We start from the raw sequence: 21,153 nt of genomic DNA on the forward strand, positions 1-21,153 counted from the left end.
TAACAATGTAAAAGTTTGACCAGGAAAAACCACATATCTAAGAAAAGCAGTTTAATTGATTATAAGAAAGTTTCAGTATATCATGTCAAATTTCTTTAATTTGAGAGTTTTCCTTTAGTTACAAATGTAGCTCCATGTCTGATGGTGAAATAAAAATGAATGTCTCAGAAAGTGGTGAATTAGTTTCCATAAATGACATATTGACCCAATCGTCGAACTGTATAAAAGATTTGTGTTTATGATTAAAATTTTATATACAACTTCATTTATAAATTAATCTGAATTTCATAGCGCGTCGTCACAATAATGAAAGTTATAAAAAAAACAAGAATGTGTCCAAAGTACACAGATGCCCCACTCGTACTATCCTTTTCCATGTTCCATTGACCGTGAAATTGGGTAATTATCTAATTTGGCATTAAAATTAAAAGATCATATATATCATAAGCAACAAGTGTACTAAGTTTCAAGTTGATTGGACTTCAGCTACATCAAAAACTACCTTGACCAAAAACTTTAACCTGAAACTCCCACTTTCATTTTCTATGTTCAGTGGACCGTGAAATTGGAAAAGTCTAATTTGGCTTAAAAATTAGAAAGATCATCTCATAAGCAACAAGTGTACTGAGTTTCAAGTTGATTGGACTTCAGCTTCATCAAAAACTACCTTGACCAAAATCTTTAACCTGGACGGACGAACGGAACCACAGACGGACGGACGGACGAACGAAGCCACAGACCAGAAAACATAATGCCCCTCTACTATCGTAGGTGGGGCATAAAAATCTATAACCAGCAGATCTATACTTCTATAAAGAAAGGATTCTTGTACAAAAGGGTATTTTTTATAAAATGGTCTTAACTATAGAATAGATAGTTTACCACAGAAATCTTAAACGGACGTTTCCACAATATTAAACAGAAAACTTACACGTTGGACATTAAATATTTTGTCGATGAAGAAAATTAAATTATGTCACTTCTGAAATAAGTTTGTCGATAACGTTACTTATTCTGACGGTAAAGAAACGCGAATTCGAGCACTACTCTGTTACGTAGCTTGTTGTGCGGTAATGGTTTTCATCAATGTTGAAGACTGTACTATGAATTATACTTGTTCAATTCATCATCATTTAATGTCTGGTGGAAAAAATTGTTTCTCTCGCAATCATACCACATCTTTTTTTATTTTTTGTGAAATTATGAATAAAACAAAGTTTATCACTAGTATTCGTCAGTTTAGTTACAGAGCATTCCATTCACGAATTGAGTAAATGAATACATGGAGAGCGCAGCGTTATTTATTTTCATGTGCCATACATGCTATACATATATGAATTTTTATAAATGTACATGTATCAATTGGTGATGTTTTTTGTACTTGCTACCTGGGAAACTAAAAAAAAAAATAAGATAGCACAGTTTCTTCGGTATTGATTATGTTTATAATTACGTTACGACCAATAACAATAATAACAACAGTTGAAATTACTGAACAATAAGTGATATACATGTATATTTCACGATTATTAAAAAATGTATTCTGACACGATGAAAGCAGGAAACGTACGGTATCAACAATTCAAGACAAGAACCAGTTGCTCATTTTGATCAGTAGGAAAGGTAGAGAAACAAGGAGCATGTTTTATGCCCAAGTCACACTAGACCACTATTGCACCACGCTCACCGCGATCTAAAAGGTGAGGTCCCGGTACGAGCAGGATGAAAGTTTGGATTTTCATTGTTTTCACGATGCTACTACGATCCCGCTACGGGTCACGTTCTCATCACGCCTATTCTGAGTCTCCAATACGATAATCACGATTTATTACGATAATCACGTTTTCATAACGACAATACATGCACGATTTATTCGATTGCAACACGATCTTAACACACTTTTTCTGCGACTATAGACCGCTCTTACATCGACCAGTCTAAGTCCTTTCCACTTTGAAAACGTAATCTGACTACGCTCTCGTCATTATCATCAACATCATATTGCATATACATACTGTTTATAAATACTGTTCCCTTTAATTCTTCTAATTGTCCTTTAAAATACGTAGAATTCTCGCAAACAACACAGGCATACCATCAAAATATACCAGAACTAGTGGGCGTGATGGTAGAGATAGAGGTAGAATCAGAGGAGCCTCTGATACGAATTCTGATCCAGTAGACATATATGCATATCAGATCAACCAATCCAACCTGAGTCACAACGCGATGCTGATCCATCGAGATCAAATGACGATATTTTATTGAACAATAGAGGAAATGATATAGATGTGTCAAGCATGGTTGTGCTTATCAAACCTTGACCAACGTTAAGTTTTTGATATTTGGTCTTTTTTTCTAACACTATATGCAATATGTAATCTTTGTTTGGTGTATGGAAATATTTAATGATGTGCATGTCAGTCTGCCAGGTTTTATTTGGCCTTGACCTCATTTTCACTGTTCATTGCACAGTATTCAGTTTTTTAGTTTTGTTCTGATTTTCTTAAACTATAAGAAATAGATTAACTTTACTTGCTGTATGGAATTGTAAGTTGTACACTTCTGCCTGCCATGGTTCAGATCATTGACCTTAGTTTCGTGGTTCATGTGTTTAGTTTTCTCGGTTAAGTCTGTTTCTTAGAAACTATTAGCATGGGTCATTTATACTTAGTGATTTATTGTAAGGTGTACATGTATTTCTTGTTTTGTTTATATGACCTTGTCCTAATTTTCTTTGACCATGTTAAGTTTATGTGATAGTTGTAGTAAAGCTTTATATTTAGGACTATCAACATAGAGGGTGGGCAGGACCTTTTTCAGGACGTCAGGATCGGGTGTTTTAGCTTGTGATTTCGGGATTAACCCTTTCGGGACCCAGGATTTTTTTTTCATTCAGGACCTCGAGATTTCATGTTTTTAAGTCCAGGATTTTGGATCAACATAATATCAATGATTAGTAAAGAAGGCGAGACATTTCAGCGTGTGCACTCTTTTCGTAATTTGAGAAATTTTAAATAATTTGAACATTTATCGAAATTGCCTCTTTGTTGATACTATTATATTTTTTGTACCTCGTCCGCTCCCCTTTTATATTCGTTATGTAAACAGAAAGTCACAACTGTTTTGTTTTTTTACAGGGATCACGAAACTTTTATCCTGATCCATATCAGGCTGATAATTCTGAGCATACAATCCATCTTGATCAAAATGAATTTTGCAAGTAGCCCCAGAAGTGGGATATAGAGAGGGGGTGCTATTGAGGTTACAAAAAGGGATGGTCGGATATAGGATTATTAAAATGTGGGTAATGAAATCAAGGGGACACCAAAGGTGGGATCTGGAGAACAAACAAAAAAGATGAATTTAGGAAAAGGCGCACACCGAGTCACTCCAACCTCATTCACGTGAATGAAATGAAATCCCATCTGTAATGTCAGAATAAGATTTTAGTGTTGTTTACTTTTTTTTAGGGGGAGGACGGGCGGGCATCATAGGAAGATCTCCCATCTCTGACTCAAAATATGGATAATTTTATGTCAAGGGTTTTATGATTCTCCCCGACAGCTTCAGACATAATAATTTTGTATCTTCTATTTTTTTAAATAGACAATCCAATTGAGAATGGAAATAGGGAATGTGTCAAAGAGACAATAACCCGACCATATATATAGAACAGACAACAGCAGAAGTTCACCAATAGGTCTTTAATGCAGCGAGAAACTGCCGCACCCAGAAGCGTCCTTCAGCTGGCCCCTAAACAAATATATATATATATATATATATACATGTACTAGTTCAGTGATAATGGACGCCATACTAAACAAATTAAAAACTAAAAACCTAATTTAAAAATAATACACAGAGGCTCCTGACTTGGAACAGGCGCAAAATAAGTGGGGTTAAACATTTTTATGAGATTTCAACCCTCCCCTGATACTTCTGACCAATGTAGAAAAATAAACGCATAACCATACACCCAGTAACATTCTGTTCAAAAGAAGTCCGAGTCCGATGTCAGATGAGGTAACAAAAGAAAATAAACAAAATTTACAAAAACACATAAATAACAACAGACTACTAGAAGTTACTGACATGTCAGCTCCAGACCTTAATTAAACTGATTTTAAGATTACGTCTTCATCATAGGAATATCAGGCAACTCCCGTTAGGGGTTCAGTATTATACAAATTATAAAATATTTAAGAGAAGAACATAACCCGTGTCATGCCAACAACTGGTTTTTAAAAAATATGTTTAATCCCGATGTAAAGACCCTATAAGTGAAACAATATTAAAACCAAAATATGCAAACTTTAATAACCTGACAACCACAACAGAATCGTACTATATCCCTTCTTCCTAAGTCTGTTTAACAGGTTTTTTTTTATATTCTATAATGTTCCTTGTTGTCGTTAGTTGATGTGATTCATAAGTGTTTCTCGTTCTGTATATAGATTATACCGTTGTTTTTCCTTCTTGAATCGTTTTACACTAGTCATTTTGGGAACAATTTATAGCTTATTGTTTTATGTGAACCATGACTCTATGTTGAAGACCGTACTTTAACCTATAATGGTTTTTATTTTAAAAATTGTGACTTAGAAAGCAAACTGTCTCATTGGCACTCATACCACATCTTCTTATATCTAGAGAAATGTAAACTAGCTTCACATTTGAAGTTAATTTTTAGCTAAAATGCCACCGCACATTCATTCCAAATAAAAGAAAATCTGTCTCAAAATGAACAAACTTTAAGTAATCAGCAATATCAGTCTTGACAACATTAAACATATTTTGACTATACATTGACACAAAATGTACCAAATAAACCATACTATAAAAATAAAAGACCACAGGAACAATTATACACCTACATTTTCAAAACTTGTCTCCTAAAGACAGTCGTATCTAATTCCACCGAGCACTGACTTAAATGTCTGCTTCATTTCTGATTAGTTTTCCCAAAATAATGTATTTCAGTTAAAAACAGAAAAATCGGTGTAAAATTCAACATCAACCTCGCGGGACCAAAATTTAGCATTAGTAATTCGGATTGAGATTCGGAGATGTAAACCACAGCTTGTTCTAGTTGTAAACAGAGACGATGGATGCCAAATGTTATAGCACTATTGGTATTAAAATAGCTATGTAATACTACCCCCCCCCCAAAAAAAAAACAAAAAAAAAAACAGTGAACAAATTATTTAATTCATTTTATCTAGTTAAGAAAGGGAGCATTCAATGACTTCCAAAATGAGCTGTATTTAGAAGGAAAATGGCATATTAATCAACCTTATACAGAGAGACTGGGAACAGAACAGCTTTCCTAGGTGTTGTTTTTATCTTTACATATTTTCTAGGTTGTCAACGAGCAGGGTTATATATGCCTTGATCTATGCGTGTCCGTATTGCTCAGATGTTATCTTAAATGTATATTAACTTTTTAAAGAAGTTTACAAATGTTTTGCAACGGTGCAAATTCTGAACTTTGGAGTAAAAATAAATATCTCCATCAATGAATTAAACAAACCAATATCCATTTGATTTAACAGATATAAAGAGAATATGTAGTTAACATGAATGTGAATAACAAAATAGAGAAATATAAAGTTAAGGGTTTTAAGCAAGGGAAATAACAATAATTTTTTGCATAATAATCCTGCACCACATCACAAAATTTTGCTGGTGCGTTGTTGTTTTCCTATCTTTTCGGGGTAAGGTAATAAATGTGTATACACGGGTTCACACATACACATATGTGTATTATATTTAAAGCATTAAAACAAAACTTTGATTAAACAAATTGAAAAATCCTCAACACAAAAAAAAAACATTTTCATTTTTGAGAAAAAAAAATTAAAGATGAAAATTCAACATTTTTCATTTTCCAATATTTCAAAGCAAATTGAAAAATGCTCCACATTAGAGCATTTTTCATTTTTCAATTTTTAAAGGCAAATTGAAAAATGCTCCACGTTGGAGCATTTTTCATTTTTTGATTTTTGAAGGCAAATTGAAAAATGCTCCACGTTGGAGCATTTTTCATTTTTCAATTTTTAAAGGCAAATTGAAAAATGCTCCACGTTGGAGCATTTTTCATTTTTCAATTTTTAAAGGCAAATTGAAAAATGCTCCACGTTTTAGCATTTTTCATTTTTCAATATTTTATGGCAAATTGAAAAATGTTTAAGGTTAGCAATTTCAATATTTTGTCCTTAAGAAGGAGATTGACATTTGTTTCTTTTCTAAAACAATCAAATTCAAATGTTTTAATTTATTCAAACTGTTGATAAGATGAAATCTTTTTAAGACAAACTTATCATTACTTTTAATATTATCCTCGTGAAATCAAATAATGCAATGTCATGAAAATTACAAATTTCAATTCTCATAACGAAAATGATTTTTCAGAAGTGACTTCAACAGATGTTTGTTACATTTATCAAATCAATTAATTTTAAAATTTGTAGGGTATTTTCAAAATCTATTTGTTCAGCTTAGAATGAAAAATGTTTGGCGTAAATATACACGGTCTAAGACTGTCCGCAATTATGTTACTCGTCATAGCAAATCTTTGATCGTTTGAGAAAAAAAGCTTTCAACATACATGTATATATAAAATGTTGGTTATATAAGTTAAGACCAGTTCTCTGAAACCACCAAAAAACCCATGCCAGGGTAAATCGGCAAACGGTGAAACATGTGCAGGAATAATTCATAAACCATTAAAAAACTCATAGAAAGCGTATTAAAAAAATACACTTAAATAACACTACAAACCATTAAAAGTCTGAAATGGCCTATATCTGTTCTCGACTGTACTGATTTTTACTCGACCAGTCTGAATTCGTCTGAGATTTACTTGTTAATACTCGACTGTAGTCTGAATCATACTTAACAGTCTGAATGTGTACTTGACCATTATTTAACCGTTTGATACGAGTCTGAACCGTACTCGACCTAGTCTGAACCGTACTCGACCTAGTCTAAACCATACTCGACCTAGTCTGAACCATACTCAACCAAGTCTAAACCAACCTAGACCTATTCTTTGTATCTATCAACTGAATTTTATCAATTTAGGAATTTTTTAAATAAAAATGAAATTTGAACAACAACTTGAAATTAAAAATGTATTCAATACAGTATTGATATTAAAATTTCACAATAATCAATAATAATATAACTTCAATTCAATATTAATCAACACTTACATAATAAAATCAACTTTTAAAATATTAATAAAACAAGCTGATCAAATAATCTAAAAAAATGAATTGTGACTAATATTTTCAATATTATTCAAAATTTTATGAATATTTCGGAAGTATTTTATGGTAACTGGACTATTTTCACCATTAACTTAAGCCTTGTATAGATTTATGGTGTCAGTTGAGTTCAGGTAATAATGCAATGAATGTTTTTTTTTTATTAAGATATATATAAAATAGTATATAAAACAACTGAATAAATTTGTAAAAAATGAGAGCTTATTGTTTTGTTTTATTAAACCAAGAATTTTATATAATCATTATAATAGAATTTCCATATCAATCCTTGATAACCTTTTCAAAAAATTGGAAATGTATTCCAAAGTAATAGTAAAAAAAAATTTCAATTAATTTAAGTATTTTTTTGGTGGAATTAACATGGCGTACATACATCACTTTAATATGTTCTAATTACTTCAGTACATGTCTGTTTTACAGGTAAAAAGTAAGCCGTATTTTCTTAAATTCGTATATTACTTATCTAGTACATACATGTATATTCGAAAGGCCTTGTTATTTAATTTAAACAGGATGTTGCAATTTTGAATCAATGTTATTTAGAATTAAATACCTCTGACCAGGTGTGATCTTATTTATGAGTTTGCCCCCAAGCAGAGGTTAAACTTTATATTTCAACACTAATCAGAAAAACAATTTTATTTATTTATTTAATTTTATTCCTTTTTGATATAAGTTATAAATAATATATATATTTTTTTTATCCTAAATATAATCAAAGATATATTTCTTTTATAAGGTTAAAATTTTGTATAAATTTTGTTGGCTGTTGTTATATATGTCAGTTAAAAAAGAAATTTATTTTAACAGTTAAAAAAGTAGAGGTTTTTGGTCTAGTATGGTTTAGACTGGTCGAGTATTGTTCAGACCTTTGGTTAAGTATGGTTAAGACTGGAAAAATAGGTCGAGTACATGTCGAGAATGGGTTAAGACTGTTCCAGACTGGTCGAGTAATAGTTCAGACTATTTTCAACGGCAAAGATAAGGGTCAAGTACGATTCAGTACAGTCAAGTATGGTTCAGACTGGGGTCGAGTAATGTCAAGTAAAAGTCAGACCAATTCAGACTGGTCGAGTAAAAATCAGTACAGTCGAGTACAGATATAGGCCATTTCAGACTTTAATGGTTTGTAGTGTAATGACTCCAAAATATTGCTATACATGTATCTTCGAAATTCTGTAGCTGTGTTTTTATTCTTTAGTCAACCGTGAGCGGTATCTTATATTACAAGGCGATTTGTTGCATAGTTAAACGGATTAATATTTATGCTTTCGTCGGTTAAGGCTGCGCTCGAAAGTGTAACTCTTTATTAAACTAGATAATATTCAATAGCATTTATTAACGTGTTTGTGCCTTTTTGACAAAAATCAACAGTTTCTATCAAATGTTTGTGTGTATTCTTTTAAAACATTTTAAAATATAATCGTTAGGTGTACCAGACATACCAGGAAATTTCAGTCAAGGAGATTCTGCATTTACAAGTTTCACAGTCCAATGGGATCCAGGTTCTGGTGCCGGATATGAACAATTATTTTACATACAGTACAGAGTCCAAGGATCATCAGAATGGACCACTGTACAAGCTGTTGAGGAAGATGTAAATAAACCAAGGAGACGTAGAACATACGAAGTAAGAAACTTACAGGAAGGAAAAGCATACGAACTGAGAATGTATGCTGAGAATACAGCAATGAAAAGAAGTAATTTCACAGATGTGCTTATTGTTTTTACTAAAAGTTCAGGTGCAAAAGGTATATTTTTAATGATACTATAAATCTATTTTTCGCTATTTGTTTTTGTAATGCTGTCCACACCTGTTTCGTTATTATATTAGATTACGCAATCCTCTAACCTGATGTAAACATTACAACCTTCCAAAGCCTGAACATTTCATGAATGTTGACTTCCTTACTCAAGAGAAGCATATTCTAGTTTAGCAATAGACTGATTACTATGTAAATCTCACACAAACCAGTAGACTAGAGGCAGATGCAAAATTTGACGTGATCTATCTGTTTTTCTCTGTACATTTTCGGTTTCTATCTGAATTACACACAGAGGTGAAAGTATGACATGCATCATTGGAAGTTTGTAGCTTTTTTTTTCTGTTTTTTTTAATTTCGTCCATTTAGCTAGAAACTAATTGTAGCTTTGCAGCTGTAGTACATACTTTTCTAGTCAAACAAATACTGTAGATATAGATGTACTATAAAAGGCAAGCGTCAATTAATCTATGTACATGTAAATATCATCGGATATATGTAATAGCATGTCTACGTTTTGCTATATTAATTCATTATATTTCTGTGTGTTTAATGCAAATGTATTCAACACACAAACATTTTCATATATCATGCTCATAGTTTCTTTGGCGATTGATGACATACATCTTTGCGTTTGACTTATGACTGAATTTTTAGTAACGTCATTTAAATAAACATGTTTTTTTAGCTCATCTGGCCCGAAGGGCCAAGTGAGCTTTTCCCATCACTTGGCGTCCGTCGTCCGTCGTCGTCGTCGTCCGTCGTCGTTAACTTTTACAAAAATCTTCTCCTCTGAAACTACTGGGCCAAATTAATCCAAACTTGGCCACAATCATCTTTGGGATATCTAGTTTAAAAAATGTGTGGCGTGACCCGGCCAACTAACCAAGATGGCCGCCATGGCTAAAAATAGAACATAGGGGTAAAATGCAGTTTTTGGCTTATAAGTCAAAAACCAAAGCATTTAGAGCAAATCTGACATGCGGTAAAAGTGTTTATCAGGTCAAGATCTATCTGTCCTGAAATTTTCAGATGAATCAGACAACCTGTTGTTGGGTTGCTGCCCCTGAATTGGTAATTTTAAGGAAATTTTGCTGTTTTTGGTTATTATATTGAATATTATTATAGATAGAGATAAACTGTAAACAGCAATAATGTTCAGCAAAGTAAGATTTACAAATAAGTCAACATGACCAAAATGGTCAGTTGACCCCTGAAGGAGTTATTGCCCTTTATAGTCAATTTTTAACTATTTTTTCGTAAATCTTAGTAATCTTTTACAAAAATCTTCTTCTCTGAAACTACTGGGCCAAATTAAACTAAACTTGGGTAACTTGTTTAAAAAATGTGTGGCGTGACCTGGCCAATCAACCAAAATGGCTGCCACGGCTAATAATAGAACATAGGGGTAAAATGCAGTTTTTGGCTTATAACTCAAAAACCGAAGCATTAAGAGAAAATCTGACAGGGTTTAATTGTTTATCAGGTCAAGATCTATCTGCCCTGATGTTTTCACATGGGTCGGACAACCCGTTGTTAGGTTACTGTCCTGAATTGGTAATTTTAAGGAAATTTTGCCGTTTTTTGTTATTATCTTGAATATTATTATAGATAGAGATAAACTGTATACAGCAATAACGTTCAGCAAAATAAGATCAACAAATAAGTTTACATGACCAAAATAGTCAATTGACCCCTTAAGGAGTTATTGCCCTTTATAGTTAATTTTTAACATTTTTCATAAATTTTTGTAAATTTTTAGAAAATATTTTCCACTGTAATTACTGGGCCAAGTTCATTATAGATAGAGATAATTGTAGCAACAAGAATGTTCAGTAAAGTAAGATCTACAAACACATCACTATCACCAAAACACAATTATGTCATGAATTTATTCATGTCCATTGTTTAATATGCACAAGACCAAGGTGAGCGACACAGGCTCTTTAGAGCCTCTAGTTTAAAAAAACAAAGGGAATACTTTAATTCATATATCAATGCATACAATGCAAGTACTTAACTTGAAGTCGTCGGTGAATATGATAATCTGGAGTCACTGAAATGGAATTGAAAAAATACTCAATGTTATTTCATTATGTTAAATAGTGTTGTTTGCAGTAAACAGATCATTTAAAATCAACAATTATCAGATTTTATCTACTTATAATCAAACGACGTGGTCTGATTACAAATGCGAAAAATATCAAAATAATCACAAAATAGTTATCAAATGTACCATGCTTATAAATTAATACGCCAGACCCGCTTTTCTGCAACATAAGACTCATCTGTGACGCTCAGATCAAAATAGTCATAACGCCAAACAAGTAAAAAATTGAAGAGCATTGATGACTCCAAATTTCCCAAAACGGTGCCAAATACGGCTTAGGTAACCAAGACGTAAATTATACGGTCATATATAATTATATATCATACTAAGCATGTCTGTTATTTTATGTTCGTAATTGTGAAAGGTTTTGTTATGCTATTTTAAGATTTGTAAAAATAAAAGATAAAGCATCGATCACTCCTTATTATCAGTTATGTAGTTAGTGCTACTTAAATTCAATATTTATCATTTTTAATAGAAAATTGATGATACACAATAAGTTGTTTGCAAGGCAAAAATGATACATGTTTATTTTATATATTGGGAGGTTTGAATGATAAAATTAAATACAACATTTTCAAACTTTTTATGTGTCTATTCATTTTTCTTACAGTATCTACGACATCAAGTGCAGTTACTGGTGCTGTAGTAGGTGTTGTTGTCACTTTAGTGATTGTATGCGCCTCTTTTATAGTGATACTATTAATCAAAAGGAGTCAAGGTAAACTGTTAAGCAAAGCTAAAATCGGTTAACCATCATAATAAACGATGATTTGTTATGGCTGACAACGCATAAAATTTAACTGGAAAGAGATTAAAGTAAACAACACGGTTGTCATGTTCTCTATTTCTTGTATTGAATATATTTTTATTTTGATAAAATATATAACAAGTTCTTTGATTTTAATTCCATGAAAAGTAAGTAATAGGTTAATATATGAAACAACTAATACTTTTATATACTGGGAATACCGAAGTTAAACATGGCTTGTGAACTTGAAACACTTTTTTATTTTGTCAATATACCATGTATACGTAAATCACGAATCAACCCCGTTAGACCGTAAAAAGTTGAAATTATTGCTTTAAGTAAACATTAATGATATTTGGTCCGAGTACACAGTTATCGTCCTTTGATTTTCGTTGTCCACGAATATAGTCCTCAGTGTGGACAGTGTGTTACTTGCAAATTTTTGTTATACTCCTTCCAAATTTATTTCTCCATGTTTTATGCCTCATATAGCAAGTTGGGGGGTGAAATGACACTGTAAAAAAAATTGGGTCATAAATATTAATGTAAAGTAGTGATTAGGTCCAGCTGAAAAAGGTAAAAAATTAGCACTTTGGAAGCTGTCAAAAGATTTCAAGACCCCTTAACATAAAATTGTCCATATTTTGAGTTAGAGCTGATGAAGTTTTCTATAATTTTGATATAATTTGTCCCAAAAGTAGTACAACACACTGTAAAAATATTATTGAGAAAGCGCAGGTGGGATTTTTTTAATTTTCATTTATTGTCTAAAAGAAATGCACTACGAAATAACTATGTACTCAGACCATTTATTTAATCGAAATGAGGTACCGTAGTAAATGACTATTGTCCAACCAATTTCAGTAAACACTTATGTAAATCACATGCCAAGATAAGACGTTATAGAAGCATTGTCTTTGTAACAAATACCCGGGCCATTCAAAAGCTAAAATTCATAATCATTTTAATCTCATTATTTCAACGTGTTGTTCATCTAATGTTTTCATGTCTGAAGTATTATTACATATTGATAATCTCACACGGTTTAGTATTTATACTTGCAGTGAAAGCTAAAAAAGAAAAGTAAGTTGACTTTTTTCTATTCAATCATAAATAGTACAGATAGCATCGCAACCGTATAGAAAATACTGATACATGTGGGAGTGTAAATTGCCAGCGTTTGTGTTTTTTTTTGTAGTCTGAACAAAATTATAATTAAATATACTTGTTTTTGTTCTTTGTATCGATCTGATAAGAGAGCCCGTTTTTAACTGATTTTTAGAGTTTGTATTATGATGTGCTGTTACTACACTGTACCTGTTTAGGGATAAGTTTTCACAATGTTTAACCCCATCAGATACTGAATGTAATTGTTCAAAATCAGGGGCCTGTCATTAAGACGTTGTCGTTTGTTGCCGTTTATTTTTTGTACATACATTGGGCCTTTATTGTTATATTTAAATTATTTTAAACTTATTACTTCTGTGCCTTTTATACCTTATTTTACGATATGTGTTTTGCTCTGGTCAAAGGTCGTAGGATGACACATAGCGGCTTAATATATACGATGTGTGGTCGCTGATGAAGAGTTTTTCTCAATACATTGACAATCATACCACGTTGTTTTATTTTCATATCAAATATGTAATAAAATTATTAATGATTATAACAAGATATAAATGATGTATTTACGGCATCAAACACATGTAAACATAAATTGAAAGTCAGCTTAACATGGACCTAAAAATAACCGTATTGTATTTAAAGCTTGGGATCAACTGTCAAAGAATTGTTGTATGAATTTGAAGGGCGTGACGCGGAATAGCGATTGTGTGTATCTATGCGTCTGCAATAAATGTAAATATACTGTGATTATATTTCATCAAATTAGAATTGATCATATCACACGGAAACGCTGCTTGAACATTACACACTAGTTCAAATAGACCTACATTAAAATGGAATGTCACAATGATAACGTTCAATATGTCGAAATGGATAAACATAATTTAAATAAATTGACTACATCTTAACACAGCATCGACAGTGTTGATCTTTATATGATCGTTAGATAATCTTTGTTGATTTGTTTTTCTTTTTGTGGGATGTTGGTTATGATAATCTATCATCATTGTCAGGCGCTCCATATTTGTTTTACCAAATTATCATTTTTAACGTACCATATTTATTCATATCAAAAAGATGCACCATTCTCATTAAACCCGTCAATTTTGTTATATTTGCTTAAAAGAGGATCAAAATTAAAACAAAGAGATACTTCTACTGTCCGTATGACATACATTTTAAGTGTTTGAAATTTTGCTCGGCGGAGTACAGTATGTCAATGAAAGACGATGAACGATACACCACATGTTGTAAAATTACTAACATTTACATTTTCTTTCAATTTATCACAAAACTTTAAAATAGTACAAATATTGTAAAATACTACCCACTTCGTATATTACTTATGTGTTGACATGTCAACGTATATTTGTTCCGGCTTACAGAAGTGTCAATGGGATATTTGTTATAAACATTGCCATAATATCTATTCCTGTTGGAGCAAATATTCTATACCATTTATTCCGTTAGGAACATATACTGTAATATTTATTCCTTTTGGAACTTATATTATGAAGGAACTTCTATTCCGTGACACCCACACTGCTATACTCAAGACAATATTTTGAACACTCAAAGTAAATCGATAATTGAAACTTTTTTTTTACATCAATTATTACTTCTTTTTAAGAAATGATAAATTTTATGTAAACACCGGCTTCCAGAATATTCAAAATGGAGATGAATACGAAGAAGTGGAAAATAAGTTTGGTAAGTTAGCTTTATAATATCAAGTAGTCGAAAGATAAAAAGTTGACGTGACATACATAAACAATAACGGGCAACATAATTATACAAAGCGGAATACAACAACAAAGACAGAAGAGTGCACACAACATCTACCATGAAAAAACACTGATCAACACGAACTCCACCAAAAGCAATAATCTGGTACTCTGCAAAGCTAAGCAGCTCTTGTTTCACATGCAGCACCGGTAATGCTACTCGTGTGATTAAAATTTGGCTATACATTACTTTCGGTGATATTGGTATCGTGGAAATTCTGGTAATCAATAAAAGAACATCAGTTATCATTTGTAACACATATATTATATAGCAGTCAATCAACTCAGGATGACGTCACTAGAACTGTGGAAGGGATGACAACAACTCATAATTCAGAACCCTTTGTTCGAAAGGATTTTTGTAAGGAGCATTCCTTGATCATTGAAACCGTACTAAAAATCAAAACCCCTGGAATATCGAATCATCTGAAGGATATGTGTCCCATATTTAGGTGCTTCTTGAATGTTGCAAACGCAATACGTTACGAGATATAGCACTTCAAATTTAAAACAAAATCTGAATTATGTTCTCCCTTATATCTTAATTCGTTTGAAACTGTATCCTGATAAAATCAGAATAACTTTATATATGGTTGAATAAACATAGAAAATATCTTATATTCACAATTCTGCTATTTTTGGTATTACAACATGTCTCTATTAAACATTATTGTATTGTTTCAGATGTTGAGCATCCACAGTGAGTATATAAGGATTCTTTGACATTTACATCCTCAGATAATGATGACATAAAATAGATTTCACTATTATTTGAATGTCCATTTTGGTCATTAAGCTCTTTAAATGTTTAGATTTTGATACATCCTGAGCTTACACATATTTGTTTCAGAGTGTTTTTGATGACAGTAGATTAATCAAAATGCTACGAAAGAATACAATTTATCAAGTTTTCCATTCATATTCATTCGTTTTGAAAAAAAACACCATACACGTTCATTGAAATACTACACATGTTCAAAAAAAGTATTCTATATTTGATATGGTTGTGTGGTTTAAAAAATATCATTCTTAAATTGGTATGATTGCGAGGTGTTTTCGTATATTTTGTATTAAAAGTTGACCATATTGCCTTATCTCAGGCAAAATATGTTAACGCAATATCCAAGTGAACGTTGACATAATGATTCAATCGAAAGTAGGATAACACAATTGTTATCTTGATCTTTTCCATAAAATTGCAACAGATGACAACTTTAAAATTGATTCAATAACTTAATAATGATTCCTCTTGTCGACTTCCTATATCCCTGCAATTACACTATTCTCCAATCTAATCACTGCGTATGGCGTTTATTTCTACTGAATTAATCCGTTAAGCTCGGGAATGTTCAAACTACAGTAGTATTTTTTAGCAAGGTTGTGTTTTCGACACAAAAATTGCAAAAATTTAACTATAGTAAGTTTTGTGTAAATATCATGACTGTCGTCTAAGCTGTCACTCTTCAGCTTTAGTCATATCCGTAATATTGGAACGTCTTAGATATTTTATGTTCCTTCGTCAGGTTGTCTTCGTTTACACGATTCCCTTCTTTGTTAATTAATAGAATCAGATATACATGTTTCCGTTTTTAAATTAATGTGTAATTTTACTATACTGACTTTCAAATGTTGATGTTGATCATTCTAGATAAAAGTAAAGAACAAAGGCGCACATAGGACACACGAACATTATGAAGTGTCATGATCTGTTCATAACAAATTTATCTAAAACTAATGCACTGATTTTTGTCTGATTTTGGCGTTTGTGGAAGAATTTGTCATGGAATTAAAACTGTTGAAAAACAAAACTACAAATTTACAATGTTATGTTAACGGTAATAAATCATTGTTCGGCTTCAAAGGCCCCAAGAAGATTAACACGATTGAAAATCTATAAAGCAAATATTATTTGGATTTCAAATATTTTCGCTCAACTATGTGAAAGATTGCAATAAGTACCTCATTCATAATCAGTATATCATTATCATAAACATGCGTTGTCAAATTATAAATATTGTAAATTACTTGTTAATCTTCTTTTTCAGCGATAGACAATATCCAATATTTAAATATGTCATACCATTGGACACGACACCACTTTACCAAAAAAACTTTAGTTTGAGTCTGTTTGATTAATCTTTCGTGTTTACCTTCTGTTTGATAGCAAAACTTCTGATATTCGATTTTTTCAAATGATATTTCCGCATGAAAAAATATTTTTATTGAATTCTTATAATTATCATTATATGTTTCAGGTCTAGTAAAACATACGAAACACTTGGTATCAAAGACAAAATAAGTGTGTATGATGATTTAGAAAATACCAAAGGTGCGTATGGTAAAATTTAATTGATAGAACTTGTCTTTCTTCGTCCGATCCAGTATGAAAATAATAGATTTTATTTCAGTTCCATAAGATATGTAGGACAACTCTACAAATGAACGAATTTGCTTATATTGTACTTACTGCTTAAATAAAGGGGGAAATATCTCTGATTCAGATTTCTGATCAAAAGTATTTGTAAATTTTAGTTGATCTCATTGTAGAATATATATGATGCTTTTTTATGGAAATTCTAGAAAATAACTTGCCCCGAGACAAAGGAACAACTGTTTTATTTATTATAAGTGCCACATTTGCAGCCACTCGTCTTTGAATGCCGTATAATATACATGAATTGCTTACATGCAGGTTATTTTGTACACGTAGTGAATACTTGTTTTGTTTGAAGTTATGATAATACCTATGTTTTTATTTTTTAATTAACGGATTGGTGCATTTAAATACGATACTCACTAGTAACTGTTGTCCACTCTATTGACAGAAATAATATAACAGTCATTCCTTGTAATTCAATTTAAACACACGTTTACGTTTGAGTTAACTATCAACAAACGTTGATTACGTTACAGTCTATGAGCTGATATATTAAACACTGTAAGCCAAAAAGGAAGATGCGTTACATCCAACATTATATACAAAAATGATAATAAAATTTACACAAAAAAAGTCTGACTTGTTTACTTTATTGTGTATGTTTTACTAAAGCTGTCAATATCTTATCTCGTTCAGAGAATTATTTGACAATAGACCTCGATGCACAATAGTTACATCGCTGATTTGCCGTATACTTCTGTTAAACTGTTGCTATTTGTTTCCTATTATTTCAAAAGCTATGGTTGATTTGATTGACAACTTGTAATATCTTTTCTCATTTTTTTTCACATTTAGGTGTAACATCATCGAAATCGTAAGTTTTATTATTATATGTATATTGATATCTGAAAATTTTAAATTTCATATCTTAAAGCAATACTCCTTTACTTGTGACAATTAAATGGGGATATACAAAAACGATATTTAATTCGGTTTCGAATTACTATGAACTGACAAACATTAAACACAAATTAGGTAAAAGTTTACCGTGTTATATTTAGTAAACTTTAAAATAACATAACTTTCCTTTATTGTTTTTGTTTTTAGCTCGATGGGCGTTTACGAAGCACTAGGTGTCCAAGAAAAACCAAGCATTTATGCTGAAATGGAAAACCAGAAAGGTAGCGTTAAAATTTTTAAAAAATATTTACTGATTTGTTAAGATACGTTTGGCCATCATTTTATATCGTTTTGCCATACAGGTTTTTCCATCCTTGACCATGAACGTTCAAAATGAAGATGATTTCAGAAATACGTGTTATTCTTATTACTAATTCGATAGTTTATATGAGTTTTCAATTAACTATTATCTTCCTGTGGACTATTACAATTAACCGAATATCTATTTTTAATCGATTATGATATAGTCAGATTCAATTCTATAGACATAGGAAATCCTTGTTTGATTATAAACAAATGTACGTCTGGTCTGTTTTTAAATCTAGTACCCTTCATTTTAAATTTTAGATACCACTATTACAAAAAACAACATATTGTCGGTATTTACAGTTTAAAGTAATGCATAAATGTTCTTGTCATTTTAGAACAGGAACAACTTAATAAGTGAGTACTACTTAAAACCGATGAATATAACTTTGAAACGGCAATATTTCAAACGCTCTAAATTGTACGTCTACTAACTTTCCGTCGTGGAATACGTTTGTGATATGTTAGGAGGAGATTCAAAAATATTTATTTCAGGCAGAATTGTTGTTCCCGATATGATTTATAGACAGTTTGTATGTCTTGATGGGTGTCACATTTTAATTATGTGGTATTTTTCAAGAAATTAATCAATATTATAAATATTTAAATTTATTGTATTTATTTCTGTACTAACTTGAGCGTCGACGAGATTTGTGTTCACTCAAAACTTAGAAAGCGATTAAGAACATTGCAATATCTAATAATTATTTCAAAATATATATATGCAATTTTGTTTTGTAAGGTTTCAATAGATATATTCGTGCCATTACAGTGATAAATAAACCCGTAATCACGTCACAATAGTATGTTAAATCAATTTTTCCTCGCCTTTTACTTGTATTGGGCGATAAACCTGGAAGCATTTTTCAATCATTATTCTTACATGTAGAAATATTCTTGCGAGTTTATGTTGCGTTTTGAATGCGTTTTTTCCTAAAGTTCTTAACTTGTGTACTGTTTAGACCAGCCACCGATAACTATGATACATGTATATGTATATAGAATCTTACATTTAGAAAATATAACAATCGTAAGTATACTTATTACGGAATATGGATGAATCGTAAAATCAATAGTAGACAGCAAGCCTTGTTTCGTATAGAAAATGTGTAGTAAAGACGGAATCGCACGTCTCCTTCAACACAAGTTTTAACAGGACGATAAGGAGATGTATATTTCTGTAAATATCTAAATTTTCATGAAATATAAAGTTAATTCAATGAGCCAGCAAACCAGGAATCGACATATGAAGTTCCATATAATAATTAATGGCTGTTTATTATGTAATATTCTACAATACCCGAATTTCTAATAACGATCTGAGTTTATTCGTTTATCTAAAAGAGTGATAACTCCGCAATTTCTATCTGCAATGTTTCGTAAAAAATGTAATTCATAATTAAGAAGTACCTTATTTTTGTAGGCAAAAGGATGATAAAAACCAAGTTAAGAAATTGCATGATCACAGTGACAGCATGGAACTAAATACAACACACGGTTAGTGTTTCCTAATACATGTAATATTACAGTGAATTGTTTAACTCATTTGACAAGTCGCTGAAATGAATTGTCCCTCAGTCATGTATGAATTACAAGCAATAGCATACGTCTTTTCTTATACGAAAACATTGCAGATTCTATTATCTAGTGAAGTTTGTGTTCTTGTTTACATAACACAATTAAAAACCTCTGCAAAATGTGTGTAAAAGTGATAGGTTAGGTGTAAGTCTTATGACTCCAAATAACTTTTTTTCTTTTTATCGATCTTGCTGTTATTAAAGTGTTTTAAAATGTTACTGTTTATTAATGATGAAACCTGTTGTAAAGTCAATCTGTTTTATGCTCGTTACAAATTTTTAACAACATCGAATCGCTCATGTTTCCTTTCAGAAAGTAAATGGATAAAGACGGTATGCATATACCTGTATACAAAATTATTAGTGCGCCTGTGATGATAATTCCCGTGTTTTTTAATCTGTAATTTCATTGAATATTTATTTTATTGTGTTATATTTTTTAATCAGTTTCTGAATTCCAAGTATATCAAATCGTCCTAGCTGTTTTGTATCACGTATACATATAAAACTTGTTAAATTTTGAAGGTCGAATTGTCTATTTATAATTTTTTTCAAATGATAGTCTATACTTGTTTTGGAAATTTCTTCATCTTTTTTTAATTTACTGGCTATTTTCTTTAATTTCAGAACGAATAGAAAAAGTTTATGAAAATGAAGTATTCTGATGCAGATAAAGCCATACATACAGCTTGTTTACTGAAAAGATAAGAACACCAAGAGATACACGAATCTTATGACAAAACACACATTTTATGTTTAAAAAATTGTTTTATGTAAATAGTTTGACATTGACACGTTCCACTAGTAACCCGAATTTAACTTGATCGGACAAAAACGCATTAACGCTGTTTAAATGAGATTAACCGTCATTTGATAAAGATTGACAAAAATTAAAAATCATTTTTAATTGATTTCAATGCATATCAAATCATTTTAATGCCAGTCAAATAGAATTGCTTGCAGTCGTTCAATTTAATTCAAGTTGGCGGTAAGTTACGTCAAACAAATAGGCCACGCCCCCGTTAAACTATTTCAAACTGGTATTAATTCGTTTTAAACCGTGTTGAGACCCGAGCTTTTAACAGGTAAATCACTCAAGCAAAACAAC

At 31.3% G+C, this 21,153-nt stretch overlaps 1 protein-coding gene and 1 long non-coding RNA gene across 2 annotated transcripts in view; both read left to right on the forward strand.

Moving 5' to 3' along the window:
- LOC139525219 (nephrin-like) overlaps positions 1 to 21,153 on the forward strand; it is a 304,410-nt gene that overhangs the window by 109,036 nt on the left and 174,221 nt on the right. The window contains exons 13-14 of the mRNA XM_071320410.1: positions 8,723 to 9,043; positions 11,779 to 11,886. Coding sequence (XP_071176511.1) covers positions 8,723 to 9,043; positions 11,779 to 11,886 — 429 coding nt within the window. The remainder of the gene's footprint in view (positions 1 to 8,722; positions 9,044 to 11,778; positions 11,887 to 21,153) is intronic.
- LOC139524357 (uncharacterized) lies at positions 14,601 to 20,838 on the forward strand. Its single transcript, XR_011664776.1, has 8 exons — positions 14,601 to 14,751; positions 15,510 to 15,525; positions 17,081 to 17,154; positions 18,058 to 18,076; positions 18,310 to 18,383; positions 18,807 to 18,825; positions 19,892 to 19,965; positions 20,673 to 20,838. It is a non-coding gene; the product is annotated as an uncharacterized lncRNA (long non-coding RNA).

This window comes from Mytilus edulis, chromosome 5 (genome assembly GCF_963676685.1).
Source record: "Mytilus edulis chromosome 5, xbMytEdul2.2, whole genome shotgun sequence".
Classification (NCBI taxonomy): domain Eukaryota; kingdom Metazoa; phylum Mollusca; class Bivalvia; order Mytilida; family Mytilidae; genus Mytilus; species Mytilus edulis.